This window comes from Labeo rohita, chromosome 20 (assembly GCF_022985175.1).
Source record: "Labeo rohita strain BAU-BD-2019 chromosome 20, IGBB_LRoh.1.0, whole genome shotgun sequence".
NCBI lineage: Eukaryota > Metazoa > Chordata > Actinopteri > Cypriniformes > Cyprinidae > Labeo > Labeo rohita.
In genome coordinates this window covers 16,198,859-16,217,951 of record NC_066888.1, presented here as the reverse complement: position 1 = coordinate 16,217,951, position 19,093 = coordinate 16,198,859, and the positions used below count along the sequence as shown (strand labels likewise).

The window sequence follows — 19,093 nt, the reverse complement described above, 5'->3', positions numbered from 1 at the left end:
TATGTTGGTAACATGATTGTCATTTTGGTTGCATGTTGCTAGCATGTTTCTAACATTAACATGTTGTTAGTATGTTTTAGCATGATTAACATGTTGATGATATTATCGGCATGATTAGCATGTTTCTAGCATGACTTAACATGAATTGACAATTGTTTTTTTGACAATTTTATTTTTTATTTCAGTTTGTTCCAGCTGAATAAGAATCAAATCAAAATGAATATTTCCATTCTTATTTTAAGCATAAACTTCACTACATTTCTCTAAAAATAAGATGTAACATCTTACTTTTATATATTTTGGCAAATACATTTTATCCAAAGTGACTTCAATTGCATTCAAGGTATATATTTACTCATTTCCTCCATTCCTTGATCCGTGACAATGGCATTGCTAACTGTATGTACTTCAGGAAGCTTTTTGTATATGCCATTGTTTTGTATGAATGTATCTAGTTTTAAGGATGTTTAGATATATTACAAAAATACTAAGTAGGAAATGATGTGTGTGTTTATAGGGAAGAGTAACCCGTACTGTGAGCTAACCATGGGCACTCAGTGCTACACGTCCCACCATCAGCCCGACACGCTCAACCCCAAATGGAACTTCAACTGCCACTTCTTCATCAAAGACCTGTATCAGGACGTCCTCTGCCTCACCATCTTTGAGAGGGACCAGTTCTCTCCAGACGGTGGGATTCAACACGGCACCACACACACAAAATACACATACACAAAGACATACATATTTTTTTAACAGTGCTTTCAATACAGATTATCTAGGTCGCACTGAAGTTCCTGTAGCAACAATAAAGAAGGATCAAGATGGTAAAGGTCCACTGGTACGCCGTCTGCTGCTCCATGAAGTTCCAACAGGACAGGTCAAAGTGCGGCTTGACCTGCAGCTTTATGATCAAACACCTCACTAGTGAACTCTACATCTGTTTCACTGGCACTACAGCATTAAACAGATCATTTAACAAAACAAAGTTTGTTAACTAGTGTTAGCACTTTTAAAGGAATTTTTTAGGAATGACCTACTTGAACTACTTAACAGATGTTTACATGTGAAATAGAGGCTGGTAGTATCTTATGTATCGTCTCAAACATGCTTGAAGTTGTCTAAAAGGGAATACTGGGTAATAACTTGATTTAGTTGGGATAAGAACTGGTTTATACTTAAATTTTTTACATTTTTAAAGTGCATTAGTAATCTGAACATACTCTATGATTCAACTGTTTTCTTTCAAACAAAATACCTTTGATTTGGTTTTATGGTCTGTTAAATGTGCCTTACTTTTCCTTTCATTCTTTAAAGATTGCAATAGTAGAGTTGAGAGAAGTCTAAAATACACTGTTTAGCATTATCAGTCACTGGCAGCCTTAGATTTTATTTTACTTTACTGGCTTTAATCCAAACACATTATGTACTGTAACTTCCTATGTATAAATAGATCAAAAAGATGCCACTCAAATTGCTGACTTCAGCAATTTGTATATATTCCACTAAGCCTGTCATACATGTAAGCATTTTACACGAAACACTATTTTAAAAACACTGTAAAGACCTAATGTTATGAGAAATTGTGAACACAAATTTTGCTATAAATTCTTAATTGTACAAATTTAGGGAAGATCTATGAGAATGTATAATATGGGTCTTATGGTTGTCCTTTGATTATTTTAATAACATCATTGGCTTTTTGAACAGACTGGATCTGGATGTTGTTTGTGGGTGTTTTTTTCCCCTTGTTTTGTTATTTGTTTAATGCATAATTGAATAAACATCTATAGGAATAGATTATGGATTTGGGCAGAAATCATATACTGTGACCAAAGACAGATCTTAAAATAACCGTTTTCTACTTCTTTTGTTTGTTTTGATAGTATTCTCGTAGCTTTATAAAATTATGTTTGAATCACTGATGTTACATGGACTATTTTATTGATGTCCTTACTACATTTCTGGGTCTTGGACGTTGTAATTGCGTTGCTGTCTATGCAGGGTCAGAAAGCTCTTGGATTTTATCAAAAATATCTTAATTTGTGTTCCGAAAATGAATGAAGGTCTTACAGGTTTGGAATGACATGAGGGTGAGCAATTAATGACAGAATTTTCATTTTTGTGTGAACTAAGTGAACTTAAGTATGGTTCTAACTACATTTGTTTGCTAAACTCTGATCGCCTTACAGTTTCTGGATAATGCACAATATTCATTGTTCAACAAGCACTAGACACATTACACATTGTACACCTCTTAATTTATTGCACTTTAATAGTATAACAAGCACCATTCTCAGTAATGGAAGACCCATGTGTCTATACAAACTGATGTTCATAAGGCCCTAATGAATAATATCATCAACAACAACAGGACCAGCACTGAGGGGGGAAGCACCGTCCGTCTGCCGAAGCCACATGTGGAGTGCATGTGCTCCTGAACAGCAAGAAATGACTTCAGTATTACTGGAACAGAAGCGCTAGAAACACAGTGACTTGCACAAAAGCAGCACAGTAGTGAGCCTGAAGTAAATACCTTGATCTAAACAGTCTCTCTGAGGCAGTATCTCTTGAGGCTTTGGCTTGTGACTGTTTACGGCTCTGTTGGGAAATAGGTGGACTCTGGAGAAGTTCCTCCACTTGTTGACGGCGATATAGGTGACCTACAATAAAGAGTTAAAAGGTCCCCCTAAAAAAAAACTCCAAAGCAGTGCAAAAGCCTGGTCATGCAAATATATTTGTTAAAGAATTAACAGCACCTGTTTGGCAGCGAAGTATTGCTGTCTTTTCCTTAATCCTGGCTCGTGACTGAAAAGACAGAGGATCCTCCAGTGCTGGGGTGGAAATCTGCACAGAAAACATGTCTGCTAAGTTTTTCAATCCTTCAGTAAATCAATTGCACACCATTACTAATGTCTTTTTTCATTGTTTAACCATTAACATTAAAAAGAAGATATGATTTACTTTGCGATAATGTGGTGCGTTGAAATAATGCTGAAAGGGGTTGTACTCCAGAGGATCATAACTCTCTAGAAACACAAAACCCTGTAAACACAGAACACATTTTAGTTATTAGGGAGATTCTGGAAAGAGTGCAGTTGAAATTGGAAATACTGCAGTTTTCCATATCTTTAATTTGTTTTGATTATAAACTGATCAAACACGATTTATTGAGTTATTCCATGACAATAATAGTCCTAATAACAATCTTTGCTGAAGCGTGCTGAACTCAAAAATATAGTTACTGTACTGTATGTTTTTTAACCTTACAATGCCTTGCAGAAGTATTCTTATCCCTTCATTTTTTTTCACATTTTGTTACATTGCTTCTTTATGTTCAACTGCTTTAAATTACTTTTTTCCCCCACATCAACACTCCATTCACCATAACTGCAAAGCAAAAAACAGGTTTTTTAATCTTTGCAAATTTATTAAAACTAAAAAACTTAAATGATTCTATTGCATAAGTATTCACACTCCTATCTGGGACAGTTGAAATTAAGCTCAGGAGCACTAACATCGCTTGTAGATGTTACTACACTTTGAGTGAAATTAACCTGTGGTAAATTCAATTGAATGGGTATGATTTGGAAAGGCATAAACGTCTTAATAAAAGGTCTAACAGCTGAAAATGATCAGAGCAAAAATCAGAGCAAAAACCAAGCCCTGAGGTCAAAAACTGCCTGTAGAGCTCAGAGACAGGATTGCATCAAGCCACACATCTGGGGAAGAGTTCAGAAAAACTTCTGCTACATTGAAGGGTTCACAGAAGCAAGTAGCTTCTGTTACCCTTAACGGGACAAGTCTGAAACAACCAGGACTCTTCCTAGATCTGGCCTCCTGGCCAAACAGCTTTGCTTAGAGTGGTGACCAAGAACCTGATGGTCCAGTTGAGCTCCAAGATCACATATGGAAATAGGAGAAACCTACAGAAAGACGAACATCACTGCAACACTCCACCAATTCTGTCTTTATGGCAGTGTGGCTGAACTCAATCCTCTCTTTTGTAAAGACATGCAAAAACCCACTTGGAATTTGCAAAAAAGCACCTAAAGAACCTTCAGACTGTGAGAAACAAGATTCTCTGGTCTGATGAACCTCAATTCCAAGCATCATGTTTGAAGGAAACCAGGCACTGCTTATCACCTGCAGAGTACCATCCCAAAAGTAAAGTGCGGTGGTAGCAGGCTGTTTTTTAGCTGCAGGAACTGAGGGACTCAGAAGAAAAGCACAATGCACCAAAATACTGAGATCACCTTCCAACAGGACAATGAACCTAAGCACACAGCAGGAGTGGCTTATAGACTTGAACCCAATTAAACATTTCTGGAGAAACCTGAAAATGTGCATCTGCTCCATCCAAGCTGAAAGAGCTTAAGAGGTGAAGAGGTGAGGAGAAGAATGGCAGATAATTGCCAGATGCAGATGTGCAAAACTTGTCACATCATACTCAAAAATACTTGAGGCTGAAAAGTTGCTTCAGCTAAGTACTGAGTTAAAGGTATGAATACTTACGCAATGTACTTATTTTATTTTTCAAGTTGTGACAATTCTGTTTTTGTATTGTCATTGTGGTGTATGGAGTGTAGATTGATGTGGGAAATAAAGTCATTTAAAGCAGTTCAACTAGGCAGCAACATAAAACGTAAACAAAAATGAAGGGGTATAAATACTTTCGCAAGGCACTGTACACCTACCGCATTTCTGTACATTAAAAGCTAAATTTGGAAAATTCTCTACTATGAAATGGCACAGTATAATGATGTTTCTATTTTGCTCTATAACATAGAACATGTATCTTAAGGTTACAGTGCATTGCTACTGTAACAGTATGGTTATTCTAACTGCTGAAAATAAGAACTTATACTGTACCTGTTCAGGTGTATACCTTAGCATTACAGTAGTTGATATAGTGTGCATGCATGCTCCTCATCTTCTGTGTCTCGGTATAGCCATGGTGTGTAAAATGTTGCTCAATACTCTGCTGTACTGGCAGCCACACACTCTGTGTCCAGCGTTTATGCAACAGCTTACGCTTCCTCAGGTCCAGTGTGTCTCTTTGAGTAAGGTAGTGATCCAGATTCTGTACTGACACAAACAAACACAAACGATTCTGTGGTAACAGTAAGATTCAAGTCTGAAAAGCCACACAAAATAATACCTTTATGAATCCAGCCTCAGTCTCCAGCAGCGGCTGTATAATGGCATCAACCTCTTGCTGTTCAGAGTGTAACTGTTCCTGCGGGTGAACAGACAGCAAATTATATGAGTGTGCAATGTTTACAGTGCCTTGCAAAAGTATTCTTTTTTTTTTCAGGTTTTGTTATGTTGCAGTCTTATGTTAAACTGCTTTAAATTACTTTTTTCCCCACATCAGTTTGCACTCCATACACCATAATGAGAAAGCAAAAAACAAATTTGTGACAACGTTGCAATTTTATTAAACATAAAACATACGTGCATAAGTATTCATACTTAGTACTTAGTTGAAGCACCTTCACAGCCTCAGATCTTTTTGGCTATGATGCAACCAGCTTTGCACATGTGCATTTAGCAATTATCTGCCATTCTTCGCCTCATCTCTTCACCTCTCAAGCTCTGTCAGCTTGGATGGGGGCTGGCAGACATTTTCAGGTTTCTCCAGAAATATTTGTTTGGTTTCAAGTCAGGGCTCTGGCTGGGTCACGTACAGTAAGGACATTCACAGAGTTGTCTATAAGCCACTCCTGCAGTGTGTGTATGGTCACTGTCCTGTTGGTAGGTGAACTTTCTGCCCAGTCTGAGGTTCTGAATGCTCTGGACTGCGTTAAGGCTATCTCAATATTTTGGTGCATTGAGCTTTCCTTCTACTCTGATGAGTCCCTCAGTCCCTGAAAAACAGCCCCATAGCATGAGGCTGCTACAGTACCAGCACACTTTACTTTTGGGATGGTACTCTGCAGATGATGAGCAGTGCCTGGTTTCCTTTAAACATGATGCTTGAAATTGAGGCTCATCAGACCAGAGAATCTTGTTTCTCACAATCTGAGGGTCCTTTTTTTTTTTGCAAATTCCAAGTGGGTTTTCACGTGTCTTCACTGAGGAGAGGATTGAGTTTGGCCACACCACCATAAAGACCGGATTGGTAGAGTGACCATCAGCTTCTTGGTCACCAGTATAACAAAGCCCCTTCTTCATCAATTGCTCAGGAGGCCAGCTCTATGACAAGTCGTAGTTGTTCCAAGCTTCTTCCATTACGGATAATGGAGGCTACATGCTTCTGTGAACCTTCAATGCAGCAGAATTTTTTTCTGAACTCTTCTCTAGATGTGTGGCTTCATGCAGTCCCACTGCTTCATTATCAGCTGTTAGACCTTTTCTCATTCAAATTAATTTGCCACAGTTTAACTCCACTCGAAGTGTAGTAACATCTACAAGCGATATGAGTGCTTCTGAGCTAAGTTTCAAGTGTCCCAGAAAAGGGTATGAATACTTATGCAATGGAATAATTTTAGTTCTTTATTTGTAATAAATTTGAAGAATTGTTACAAACCTGTTTTGTGCCTTGTCATTATGGTGTATCAGAGTGTAGACTGATGTGGGAAAAGATCATTTAAAGCATTTTAACATAAGGCTGCAACATAAAATGTGGAAAAAGTGAAGGGGTATGAATACTTTTGGAAGGCACTGTATATACTGTGTATTGTGTTTATATGGAAGAGTGAGTGTACCAGTAGGTGTTTTTTGGAGCTGAGAGAAAGGGTGCATTGAGTGTCATCTTCAGTCTTTGTTTGTGTCATCATGCTGGTTTGTCGGAGGTTTATTCTGTTTCTAAATAAATGTCCTGCCTGACTGAAGTTCATCAGTTCACTGATGACAGCTGTTTGAAGACACTATGGGCACAAGAGCAATAACACTGACATATGCATAGGTTTATGGCAGCGTTGGACATTTTGATATACAGTATGCTAAAAGTCTGATGTTCTCAAGTCACAATCATTACTCATCAAAATACATGCAAAAACAAGTAAATTGTTGATTTCTGTTCTAAAATCCAACAATATTGTGCTTAATATGGCGTTTAACCATTTAAAGCCCACTGAATCAAATTTCTAAGGCCTCTTAATTATTAACCTTATAACTAACTACTATATGCCTTCTGTCATCTGATTGATAGTTTATATTTATAGTTAGTTAATACTGACTAATATTAAATATGTTTGAAAACATACAATAAAGTCCATTTACTGCTAATTTAAAGCTTAATTTGACTTAAACAAGTATTGCCTCTGTTTATGTTAGGAAATACAATAGGGCTGTGACATCATGGGTCGAGTCTTCTTGTATTGAGTTCAGTGAGTCTGTAACCTGAAGTGCAGCATCTAATTCCCCTAGGCTGTCAGCACAGAACACCCTGACACCACTCTGTACATGCAGGGAAGAAAGAAAAGGTATCCATGCATGAAGTCCTGGGCTGTACAATGCTGAAAGAGTCCACCTGGCAGGACCATCCATATATCATTTGTATATAATCTGCAGCAGACAATGATTGCAGCTGAACAGCAAAAACATACCAGTTCAGGCACTTTATTCAACAGTGCCTCCAGTAAACCACGTAAACAATGCATTACCTTAGGAACAGCAACAAATGTGCTGTAGATACTGTATCTTGAAGACATTTCAGCAACTTAGGAAAGTTTCCCACCATTCACACTAACTAAATTCTAAAAACTGCTCAAGCTTCATTCACTGCACTTAAAGTTTAATCAGTAAGGTTTGTGATAACAGTAGACTAGCAATGAATGAAACACACCAAAACCATTATGTTACCACTTTTTAAGGCAAACTGATTAAAAATAATACATTTCTCTAACTTACCAGTCTAAACCAGAAGGTGCTACAAGATTCAGAATTAAAATGAGTCAAATTGCTAATGTCAAATATGGTATTTGTAGTATTTGTACCACTAATCCATTAAGTCACTCAACTCAATGAGTCATTACGCACTTATTTATCTTATTTATACTCACAGCGTTGTCAAGACGATGCGGAAAACAGACGCAGACGGACACGCGACTCCAAAACCTTTCCCTTGTTGTGTTGCTATGGGCGACGTCTCTCAAACGCAAAGTAAACAACGCATCTCCCTCAACACATAAGAGTTCAAAGCGTTGTGTAACCGTAAATTATGACTCTGGTTTGTGTTATTTATTCCGTTAACAATCACTCTGATTTTATACACAACATACAAAACAAGAAGTCAAGTTCCCTGTTTGTTCCGTTGTGGTTAGACTAGTTAAATTAAAATTAGTAATCCCAGAGGTGACCAGACGCTCCCCTTTTCCAGGGACAGTCCCGGTTTTTGGTGTCCTGCTCCTGACTGGAGCTGTCCCATCAAATGTGACCGTTTCACATTAAATTCAAAACAACTGGTATTTCAAATACAACTTGTGAATACGTAAAAGCCCGACCAATATAACGTTTTATATAACTGATTATTTTTACCAGCAGAGGATGCTGCGAGCTACCGCTTCTTTAGCATGGAAGAATGAATCTGGACCAGAGCAGAGCGCTATCATCAATTCATACAAGAGACGTTATTGTTTTCAAGGTAGTCCGTGCTCATTATAGGCTACACGTTACACTACACTAATACTGTTTGTGTGTGCTATATCCACCTTTTATGATTGTTTTGATTAACGCGGAAGTAAAACTATGGGCGAGACTTCCAGTTCATTAGCCACTACAGAGAAAAACCAGAAGAATAAGAACCTGCAGTAAACGGTAAAACTGTTTGCACAACAAACCACTGTGCTCATTAAGATAATACATTACAATAACATGGTAAGACGCACCACTTTGTAATATCAAGTAGCAAAACGAGCTGTTTTGTACAGCTAAAATTAGCTGGATGCTGATGAGACCGGAAGCCAGACCATAGACCAGGGGTGGTGAAAGTCGGTCCTAGAGAGCCGCAGCACTGCATAGTTTTGCTTCAACCCTAATCAAACGCACCTAAATAAGCTAAACCAGCTAATCAATTACTAGAAAGCAACAGGCAGGTGAGTTTTAATTAAGGTTGGAACTTTTCATTTTTCTCAATGGTTGTGTAAAACAACACCCTTTTTACCTTGTCAAAATAAGCTCTGCAAAAATCATCCCATTCTGAGGGATTGTTCCTTTAAATGCAAATGAGCTCTACTCAGCCCGCCCCGCTCTTCTCTCTGTGGAGTGACAAGCTGCTTGAAGAGATTGTTTACTTTAGGCGCATTTAGCACGTTTAGCCACGAAACTTGCTAACTAGCACGTTATTAGGAAAGGTGATTGCAGAGATAAAGAAACCCCCCTTATACTCACTTCTGCCGTAGGTGAAGTTGGATCACGACATATTTATGTAGATCGTAAGGCGCATTCCCATCACAAACAGTACAGCTCAAAGAACAATGATATATCAAACGGATTCAACATCCCATAAACCTTCAATTTCCATAAACATCCCTGTTATCTATTTCTTGAACCAAACAATTCATGAGACCCCACAATCATGGAACTGGACAATAATGAAAATGCATAAGCAAGCAAAATAATAAGAAATATAAAATATAAAAACATATAAATGAATAATATATATGAATAATATATATAAATAAATGAATAATTGATAAATACTTAAATAATCAAATAAATAATTAAATATGAATTATGTGATTGACTAATGATTGTAAAATGATTATAAATAATTATGTAAATAAATGATTATAAGTAAAATTAAAAACAAACATAACATTTAAACACAACACAATAATTTGCATGTAAGGATCTAAGGATCCTTCAATTTATTCTCATATTTATTGTTTGATTTCCATAATGTGTTTTGTAAAGTCATCATTTTTGTTGTAATACTGTTTTTGGCAACAGTTAATATTTAGTGTCTTTCATAGTGTAATTTGTGGTAAATTGTATTAAACTAGATCCTCAAACATCATTACACTGTTAAAAAAAAATACATATAAAACAGTGAGATTTCAGTAATATGTTGACCACTGAACAAGGACATGTCCCTGGTTTTGATTTCAGATGGACACATCCTTCATATTTTTTCCCAACTGTACAAACTATAGCCTATATAGTAGTGCGTACATGCTGTTATTTTTTGTAACTGTTTTTTTGTAACAGATTTTGAAATGTAGCCCTGCATGGCATGTGCATCCAGACTTTCTGACTTGGATCACCATGAGTCTGGTTTGATTTGCATCTTGTTCTTAAGACCAGCTTTGCATCTGACATGCCTGAACCTGAAATCCCACACAATATAAAAAAGATACAGAGTGTTATTTGTGTGTTCTTGTGGAATGCGTCATGTGATTTACGTCATTCCTGTCACGTAATAAAGATCAGCTCTTCCGGGAAAACACAACTAAAAAAGGCCCCTGTCATTCCTTACTGCATTACCGTCATTCCTTACTGCATTACGTTTCATAAACATAACTAAGTAACATAATTAGTTACTTTTTTTAGGGAGTAACTCAATATTGTAATGCATTACTTTTAAAAGTAGCTTTGCCCAAAACTGTTGGTGAAACATTCATACATTTAATAGTAAATGCCTCATCAAGAGGTTGCTCCTTTTTACAGTCCAAAGTCTGCATTGTCATACAAGGACTCAAGGACTTTTTTTTTTTTTTTTTTTTTTTTTTTTTTACAAAGGGTTTCCCACCAGTGTACTCTGGCCTGCTTAGCTTTAGTGAGGAACCAAACTCTGGCTACTGGATGCAAAAGTTCCATTTGGTCTCTGTGCCTTAATAAAGTTACTGTAATAGAGGGGTAGCACAACACTGAATAGGGCCACCTGAATGTGCTACCACCTTAATAAATGAAGTCAAATTCATAATTAAGCTGGTGAATTAATGACCACAGAAATCAGGAGACCAGTTTAAATAAGTTTCATTCATCATTTATTCTCATATTTATTGTTTGATTTCCATAATGTGTTTTGTAAAGTCATCATTTTGTTGTAATACTATTTTTGGCAACAGTTAATATTTAGTGTCTTTCATAGTGTAATTTGTGGTAAATTGTATTAAACTAGATCCTCAAACATCATTACACTGTTAAAAAAATACATATAAAACAGTGAGATTTCAGTAATATGTTGACCACTGAACAAGGACATGTCCCTGGTTTTGATTTCAGATGGACACCTTAATCTACACATCCTTCATATTTTTTCCCAACTGTACAAACTATAGCCTATATAGTAGTACGTACACGCTGTTATTTTTTGTAACAGATTTTGAAATCACCTGCATGGCATATGTATCCAGACTTTCTGACTTTGATCACTATGAGTCTGGTTTGCTTTGTATCTTGTTCTTGAGACCAGCTTTGCATCTGACATGCCTGAACCTGAAATAAAAATATACAGAAAGTTATTTGTGTGTTCTTGTGGAATACGTCATGTGATTTACGTCATTCCTGTCACATAATAAAGGTCAGCTCTTCCGGGATAACAAAACTAAAAAAGAGCCTTGCCATTCCTTACTGACGGTTTTGAATGAATTATAGGTGCTCAAATATGGAAAATGAGATATCCAGGTAAACATGAATGTTATACTTTTTTAAAGAAAGTTAATATGTAGCAACAGGAATTTCCTTGAGGCTATAGTGTTTGAAAGATTATGCTGTACGTGTATTTTCATTCATTCAACACGGGAAGTGTTCAGAGAGTATGTTAAGCATCCAGCAATTAAACAAGTTAAAAGAGCAGTTCATCGAAAAACATAGATTTGTTTTAAAGCTGCTCTTAAATCTGATGTGTGTAATTTTATTGATGTTAAAAACTTAAGCCCTTCTTCTTTCTCTTAGGAGGTTAAAATGCAGAGACAGCTATAATTAAGCCATTTTAAAGTTTATTCCCCTCCAAAAATGTTGTGATGTCTTAGCATCTGAATAGATGTGTAAATTTCTTAATATTTTGCTATACATAATCTTCCTGTTTCTAACAGTGATGATGTGAATTCTTGTCTAACACAAGAATACTACAAACTCTTGGCAAAAGGTATGAATCACACTCACATCAAAAATGCATACTATTAGAACTTAATAATATTTAAAAACAGTACATTAAATGTGGATTCATGTTGTTTCCAACAGTTGAAGAATTGCTGAGAAAGAACCCAGCAAGGTCAGTTTCATAAAATAATGAAAAAGCATAATCCACATCTTAGTAGTAATTCCTACTTCATTAACTGTGCTAAAACATACATTTTTTCCCTTCTAGATCAGACGATTTTACCATCGACACCATCTCTTTAAGAGCTGATGGTCATTTTGGCAAATACAAGTTCATTAACATGTGTGTCCCTGATTCATACTTGATGGCTTTGTATATTTGCTATATACAATATGACTGTATTGCATCTCTTTTCAATTCTTTTGAAAAACTGAGAGCACCTATGGTCTTTTTAAGAGATGGATTGTATAATGAGGCCAAAGCATCTTGGCTCTTTGGGGGACTTGATTGTCCCGCATTTGAAGTGACCAATGATATATCTGATAATGAAAAGTTTGTAATTAATGCTTTAAGTGAGCCAAAGGATCATTTGCACATGTTTAATGATCTTGTTTTGCCCAAAGACTATAGCTCACCATCTATTAAACAAGTTAGCGAGAACTCCCTGAGGTAAATTCATTTCAAGCTCATTCTTTGTCCTTTCTCAGCTTATCTATAAAATAAAACTCACATTATGGATAATAAAGTAGACTCAACTTTTGTAGTGACTGAAATTGGTGCTGATATACATATATCTGATATACATATCCAAGAAAAACAATAGCGGCAGAAAAAGCACTGCAATCAAAAAACAAACAAATTAATTAATTAATTAACACACAAACAAGTTTTTGAACAAGAGAAAGCTTTTTAAAAGAAAGCAATGTAAACTGCACACAACAGGTGTTAAAATATAAAATTAGGAATGTTTAGGAATCGCTTTGTAATGAATTCTTGCATAAATTATTGCAATCAGCTGTTGTTGTTAGTTTTGCAACATTAGTATTGTTATTATTTGTTGTTAGAATTACATATTTTAACAATATCCCCATGAAAACAGTAAAGAGAAAAGAATAGCTGTTTGAGAGAGAGAGACATTGTCAGAATTATATTGGCACCCTAAAAAAATAGTACCAAAGAGCATTGGGAACATAAATCTATATTTATTGTTTGACTTTCTGATCTTTCTTAAAAAAAAAAAAAAAAAAGAAAGTAAAATTAAATTATATATATATATATATATATATATAATAAAAATCTTTTCTTTTTTTTAACAAAATCACATTATGAAAATATTTTTTTCTCTAATACACATTGGCCTAGAAATTATTATGAGTAAAATCTTTGAAGATCTACTGTACATTCCCATTTACATTTACATTTTAGGACACCAGGGTGACTAAATATATACAGGAATATAAATATGAGGGAACACAAAGGTCAATTCCCTTTATCATCCATCATAATGACACAAAAAAATAGAGTTCTGCAGATAGTTCCAATCAACAGGAAATGTTAACAATCTGCCTACAGTGATTTGTCTGTGTCTAAACTGTCTTAATGCAATGTGAGGAAGAAAGTTTGAGTGGCACAAGACTTTCCAAGGATCACAGCTGGAGAATTGCAGAAAATAGTCTTGGAGTCATAGTGAGCTATGGTTGGATCTTCCAGCAGAACAATGAATCAAAAGGACCATCAAAATTAACAAAAAAAAAAAAAAACAAAAAACAAAAAAAAAAAAATGGGACACTGAGCACAAAATGAAGGTTCTGCCATGGATGTCCCAGTTCCCCGACCTAAACCCTATAGAAAACTGAAGACAAGAGAGTTTATCATGGAGTTGGGAATCTGAAGGGTCTGGAGTGAATCCGGATGAAGGAATGGTATATGATCTCTTGTCAAGTGTTTTTCAGAGTCATCAGGCATTATAGGATAGACCATAGCTGTTAAATTGGCCAAAGGAGGTTGCAAAAAGTATTGAATAAAAGGGTGCTATTAATTGTGGCCAATGTGTGTGAGAAAAAAAAACTTTTTCATAGTGACATTTCCATTCCTTTTCATTATACTTAAAGAAAAAGGCATTTTTTTTTATTTTTTATTTTTTAAATAAAACATCAAAATAATTACCAGTGCAGATTTATTTTCACAGGCTCTTTGTTTACATCCACCAAGGATACCAATAATTTTGATATATGAAGACTGGAAACACAATGTTAATCTGAAGTTAAACCTGCCTCCTGGTAGGTTTAATTTAAGCTTCAATTTAGTCCTGAAGTAGCTCTAGTCTTCCTTCAGGAAATCAGCCTATTAAATTCCTGACTAGACTAAGTCTAAGACTATTTAAAACCATGACAAAGAAAGCAGATTACTGTTAATCTGGTTTAAAGGGCCACTTTAGTCTAGAACTAGGCTTAATCTCTGTCCGGGAAACCGCCCCTAAATGTTTGGGATATTAATTATGTATTGTTTCAATTATTTCTATTTGGGCAGTTTCTATATATTGTTTATGATTATTAACTTTTTGGAGTTTGAATTGTTGGTGTGTTCATGTCTTTCTTTCTTCAGTTGATAAAAAAAAATTATGTTTCTTGAGGAAAAAAAAAATTTCCACATTTTTCTCCATATAATGGACTTCAATGGTGCCCCCATGTTTGAAATTCCAAAATGCAGTTTAAATGCATCTTCAAATGGCTCTAAACGATCCCAGCCGAGGAAATAGGGTCTTATCTAGCAAAACGACTGGTCATTTTCGAAGCAAATTGACAATTTATATACTTTTTAACCTAAAACACTCGTCCTGTCTAAAGTCTGCACAAACTGCTATTGTTTTTCTTGGATTCCGGTTCAACACAGTCAATACAGTTAGGGTATGTCGAAAAACTCCCATCTCCTTTCTTCCCCAACTTCAAAATTGTCCTACATCGCTGCAGAAGTACCACCCAGTGTTTACAAACTGAACATGCAGAGAAGATCAAATCTCCTTTACAAAAAAAGGTAAAACAGCGATGTAGGACGATTTTGACGTTGAAGAAGACAATGAGATGGGAGTTTTTCATCATACCATAATGACCCGGATTACAGAAGCTATGCATGCGCATCGCAGAGATGAGACAAGACAAGCGTTTGAGGTTAAAAAATAAATAAATTGTACATTTTTTTATTTAAAAAATGACAGATCGGTTCAGTAGTTAAGACCTCTTTCCTCGGCTGGGATCGTTTAGAGCCATTTTAAGTTGCATTTAAACTGCATTTTGGAAGTTCAAACTTCGAAGCACCATATCAGTCCATTATGTGAAGAAAAATTCTGGAATGTTTTCCTCAAGAAGCAAAATTTCTTATTGACTGAAGAAAGAAAGACATGAACATCTTGGATGACAATGGGTGAGTAAATTATCTGTAAATTTTTGTTCTGGAAGTGGACTTCTCCTTTAATTGTGGACTTAGCGTCCCATTTTCAGTCAAATATGTCCTGAGCCACATCGTTTAACATTTTCTCTTATCTACTCCAGTAAATTTGAACATCTTGGAGATGTGCATGGTTTGGGTTTCAGCGATCCCCATCCTTTACTCATTCTGGTGGACACACAGCAGCAACTGGATAAAGCACCACCTCTATATATTGATGATTATAACAGGTAAAGACAACAGTTCATTTCATACAGTGGTTCTTTGACTTTTCAGACCAAGTGCCACCTTGATTGAGTGTTATGGATTGTAGCAAACGTACCCAAAACACATGTGTGACCCTGGACAACAAAAACAGTCTTAAGTAGCACCGGTATATTTGTATCAATAGCCAACAATACATTGTATGTGTCAAAATTATCGATTTTTCTTTTATGCCAGAAATCATTAGGATATTAAGTAAAGATCATGTTCCATGAAGATATTTAGTAAATTCCCCACTGTAAAAATATATCAAATCTTAATTTTTGATTAGTAATATGCATTGCTAAGAATTTCATTTGGACAACAGCACAACAGTGGTGCATTATTTTGAGTCACATTCTGATTCTTCTAAAAAAAAAAAATTACTTTAGAAATGCATGTTTTGTTGTCAAATGCCATCACAAAGGTGTTGGCTTTATACCTACTTTTTTTTTCATTTACATTTTTCAGAGTTGTTTTGTGTGGCACCTGTGTATCTGATGCTTTTTAAATTGCTTTTCTTTAAGGACTTTTAAACTCCAGTTTTTGCTGATGACAAGGCAATCCTTTCTTACTCATCTAATTGCGGGCTTAAACATGTTTGATCGATGGGTTCTCTACGATGATTTGAAGTTATCTCCCTGTGACGACTTTAACCTCAAGTGTGCGGATTTTACAGAAGATTTTGTCATCCTTTTTGCTGGCTATGTTAATATAACACATGACGATCAAGACAGAGATGGTATGTTTATGTACTATTTCACTCTCAAACGTTTTTAAATGTAGAATATTTTAACTATTTTAACATTTTATCATTACAGTCTTTAATACGACAGCATTTTAATGCCAAGAATCTAAAATTACGAGATTAAAGTCATAATATTTTGAGAATAAAGTCAAAATACTTTGAGAATAAAGTCTAAATTATGAGAAAAAAGTTATTTTGAGAATAAAGTTGAAATATTTTGAAATGATGTAAGTATAAAGTTGAAATTTATGAGAATAAAGTTGAAATTATGAGAATAATGTCGAAACATTTCCAGAACATTGTAGAAAAATTTAGTAGAATATAGAATATAGTAGAAAAGGTACTAAAACACTGTCAGAATTTAATATAGTTAAACAATTCTTAAAATTAGAGTTGGAGAATCAATACTGTGGAACCTCATGTGTGACTCAGGTGTGTCTTGTTTTTTGCAGTGCCTTTTGGAGTTGCTGAAGAGGGATACCAAGGGACTGTGCCTTTTAATCCTTCCCGTGGCTGTAATGATTATGGAAAGGAACACATTGATTAAGTATTGTGAAAGAAGAAAATAAATAAATACAAATAAATATGTATAAAGGTCTGAACTCATTAATTAAATAAACTCCAGCTGGTCCAAAATGCAGCAACTGGAGTTCTTATGCTGCTTATTTAACTCAAAAGTCGATTTTTCCCCACCTCCTACTTGAAAATAATGTCTAGAATGCTGCTTGAAGTCAGACTGCTGTGAGCCTGTGAACTTGGGGCAGATTGATCAACACCGACTTCAGTGAGACGTGCTATTTGAAATCATTTGAAATGTCTAATTATTGAACATTCCTGAAAAATAGCATATTTCACATATGTTCTACTTTATTTAAAAAAAAAAAAAAAAAAAAAAAAAAAAAAAAAAAGCAGTTTGGGTTAAGAGTCTTCTTTAAAAAACATTAAAAAATCGTACAGACTGCAGTGTATATCAGTTGTATGTTTACATTATGAAAAATACTTGTGGACACCTTATGTGCCTTCAGTGAGACGTGCTATTTGACATCACTGTTTCAAACGAGCTTTAAAGCGGTGGCGCCAAATGGCTTATCTACGACGGCGTTTTAGTGCCACCTTAAAAAATAAAAAAAAATCTAAGATTACGAGATTAAACTCGTAATATTTCGAGAATAAACTCGAAACTACGAGAATAAAGTCGAAATGTTACGAGAATAAAGTCGAAATGTTACGAGAATAAAGTCGAAATGTTACGAGAAAAAAAGTCGAAATATTTCGAGAATAAACTCGTAGTAATACGAGATTAAAATCGTAGTATTTTGAGAAATAATGTCAAAATTAGGAAAAGAAAGTCGTATTTTACGTGAATGTATTGTACGCTTCCACCCACAACACAAACCGACTGAAGCTGTCAATGCAACCATTAATTGCAATGCCGTACGGCTTGAGTTTATCATATGAATCCATATGCCACAATGCGCTGGGACCCCGGCTGAAGTACTGGCGAAGCCGTTTTTCTACTGTCGTGCCGAACGGTTCTTAAAACGCTGTCCGTCTCCGTTGGCATGCATATCCCCTCAGCATTTGTTGGTAACCTTATACCTGTCGTCGCCTTTTGTTTATTTTATTTTTTGCGTTGTTTGTAGTTGTGTCCTTTTTTTCTGTTATTTAACAAAGTCCCAAAAACAGAAACATCTGATCATCATCCATATCTCTGTTTATATTACAATTGCGTTACCAAGGCAACGACTGACACATTTGTGTTTACATTCCAAAGAGTTCCGTTATCAGCACCACAGTGGAAAATGAAGCCGTATCCGTGCTGACTGGCCCGGATCGGCACGGAACGGAACGGTTAAGCGAAGAGAACGGTTCGGCCCGATAGTGGAAAAGCGGCTAAAGTCTCTTGAGAAACAACATCCTGTTCGAATAGCACACAGATGTAACCACCGATATCCGTGGAGTGGACCACTGGTCGCCATTTCAGACTGCACAAAAGAGGCAATTTCGGAGAATAAAGTCGAAATGTTACGAGAATAAAGTCGAAATGTTACGAGAAAAAAATCGAAATATTTCGACTTTTTTCTCGTAACATTTCGACTTTATTCTCGTAACATTTCGACTTTATTCTCGTAACATTTCGACTTTATTCTCGTAGTTTCGAGTTTATTCTCGAAATATTACGAGATTAATCTCGTAATCTTAGATTTTTTTTTTTTTTAAGGTGGCACTAAAACGCCGTCGTACTTATCTCCCTGTGCCAAACTTAAAAACTTTACACAATAGGCTTTTAAAACGATATATTAATTTGCTTTTTGTTAGCTGTTTTCAAAACAAACAGCAGCATCACATTATAGTCCTTCACCTCCGCTGCAATCTCAAAACTCTGGCCTTTTGGCTCAACAGAAAGCAACCCTAAAGTGGCCTCAAAGCAGGTATTCGTGAGCACCCTTCGGAAAGCTTAAATGATGAATTGGACAGCCTACGTCTCGTAGACATAACGGGCGCGTGAATGCAACAGCCATTGAAAGACTGCAAGTGCAAATGTGCCATTTGGAACAGGGCCTTGTTTACATTTACGTTGTAAGAAGAAAGGCATCTACTCTAATATTTGTCTGTATCATTCTTATGCCGAGGTCACCCTAGCCACCCAGATCCAGTCTGTGTCC

General features: G+C 35.8%; 2 protein-coding genes across 2 annotated transcripts; one reads left to right on the top strand and one right to left on the bottom strand.

Moving 5' to 3' along the window:
• Positions 1-2,285: 2,285 nt before the first annotated feature.
• On the bottom strand, positions 2,286-7,950 carry fam228a (family with sequence similarity 228 member A). The gene is made up of 8 exons (XM_051138969.1): positions 7,858-7,950; positions 6,711-6,872; positions 5,162-5,239; positions 4,889-5,113; positions 2,965-3,045; positions 2,760-2,847; positions 2,537-2,663; positions 2,286-2,437 (listed from the first exon to the last, which is right to left on the bottom strand). The coding sequence occupies exons 2-8, from the start codon at positions 6,840-6,842 to the stop codon at positions 2,362-2,364; spliced, it is 807 nt and encodes a 268-aa protein (XP_050994926.1). The 5' UTR covers positions 6,843-6,872; positions 7,858-7,950; the 3' UTR covers positions 2,286-2,361.
• Positions 7,951-11,480: 3,530 nt separating this feature from the next.
• On the top strand, positions 11,481-18,477 carry LOC127182589 (uncharacterized). The gene is made up of 7 exons (XM_051137914.1): positions 11,481-11,574; positions 11,985-12,037; positions 12,133-12,163; positions 12,260-12,661; positions 15,541-15,666; positions 16,207-16,421; positions 16,880-18,477. Exons 1-7 carry the CDS (start codon positions 11,534-11,536, stop codon positions 16,972-16,974), a joined length of 963 nt encoding a protein of 320 aa, XP_050993871.1. The 5' UTR covers positions 11,481-11,533; the 3' UTR covers positions 16,975-18,477.
• The last annotated feature ends 616 nt before the right edge of the window (positions 18,478-19,093 follow it).

Coding starts and splice junctions, on each gene's coding strand:
- fam228a (XM_051138969.1), bottom strand. CDS start 6,842: ATGAACTTCAGTCAGGCAGGACATTTATTTAGAAACAGAATAAACCTC. Junction 3,046..4,888: donor TCAACTACTGTAATGCTAAG/GTATACACCTGA, acceptor CTGTGTTTACAG/GGTTTTGTGTTTCTAGAGAG. Junction 2,664..2,759: donor AATACTTCGCTGCCAAACAG/GTGCTGTTAATT, acceptor TCTTTATTGTAG/GTCACCTATATCGCCGTCAA.
- LOC127182589 (XM_051137914.1), top strand. CDS start 11,534: ATGAATTATAGGTGCTCAAATATGGAAAATGAGATATCCAG. Junction 11,575..11,984: donor ATGGAAAATGAGATATCCAG/GTAAACATGAAT, acceptor TGTTTCTAACAG/TGATGATGTGAATTCTTGTC. Junction 15,667..16,206: donor TATATTGATGATTATAACAG/GTAAAGACAACA, acceptor CTTTTCTTTAAG/GACTTTTAAACTCCAGTTTT.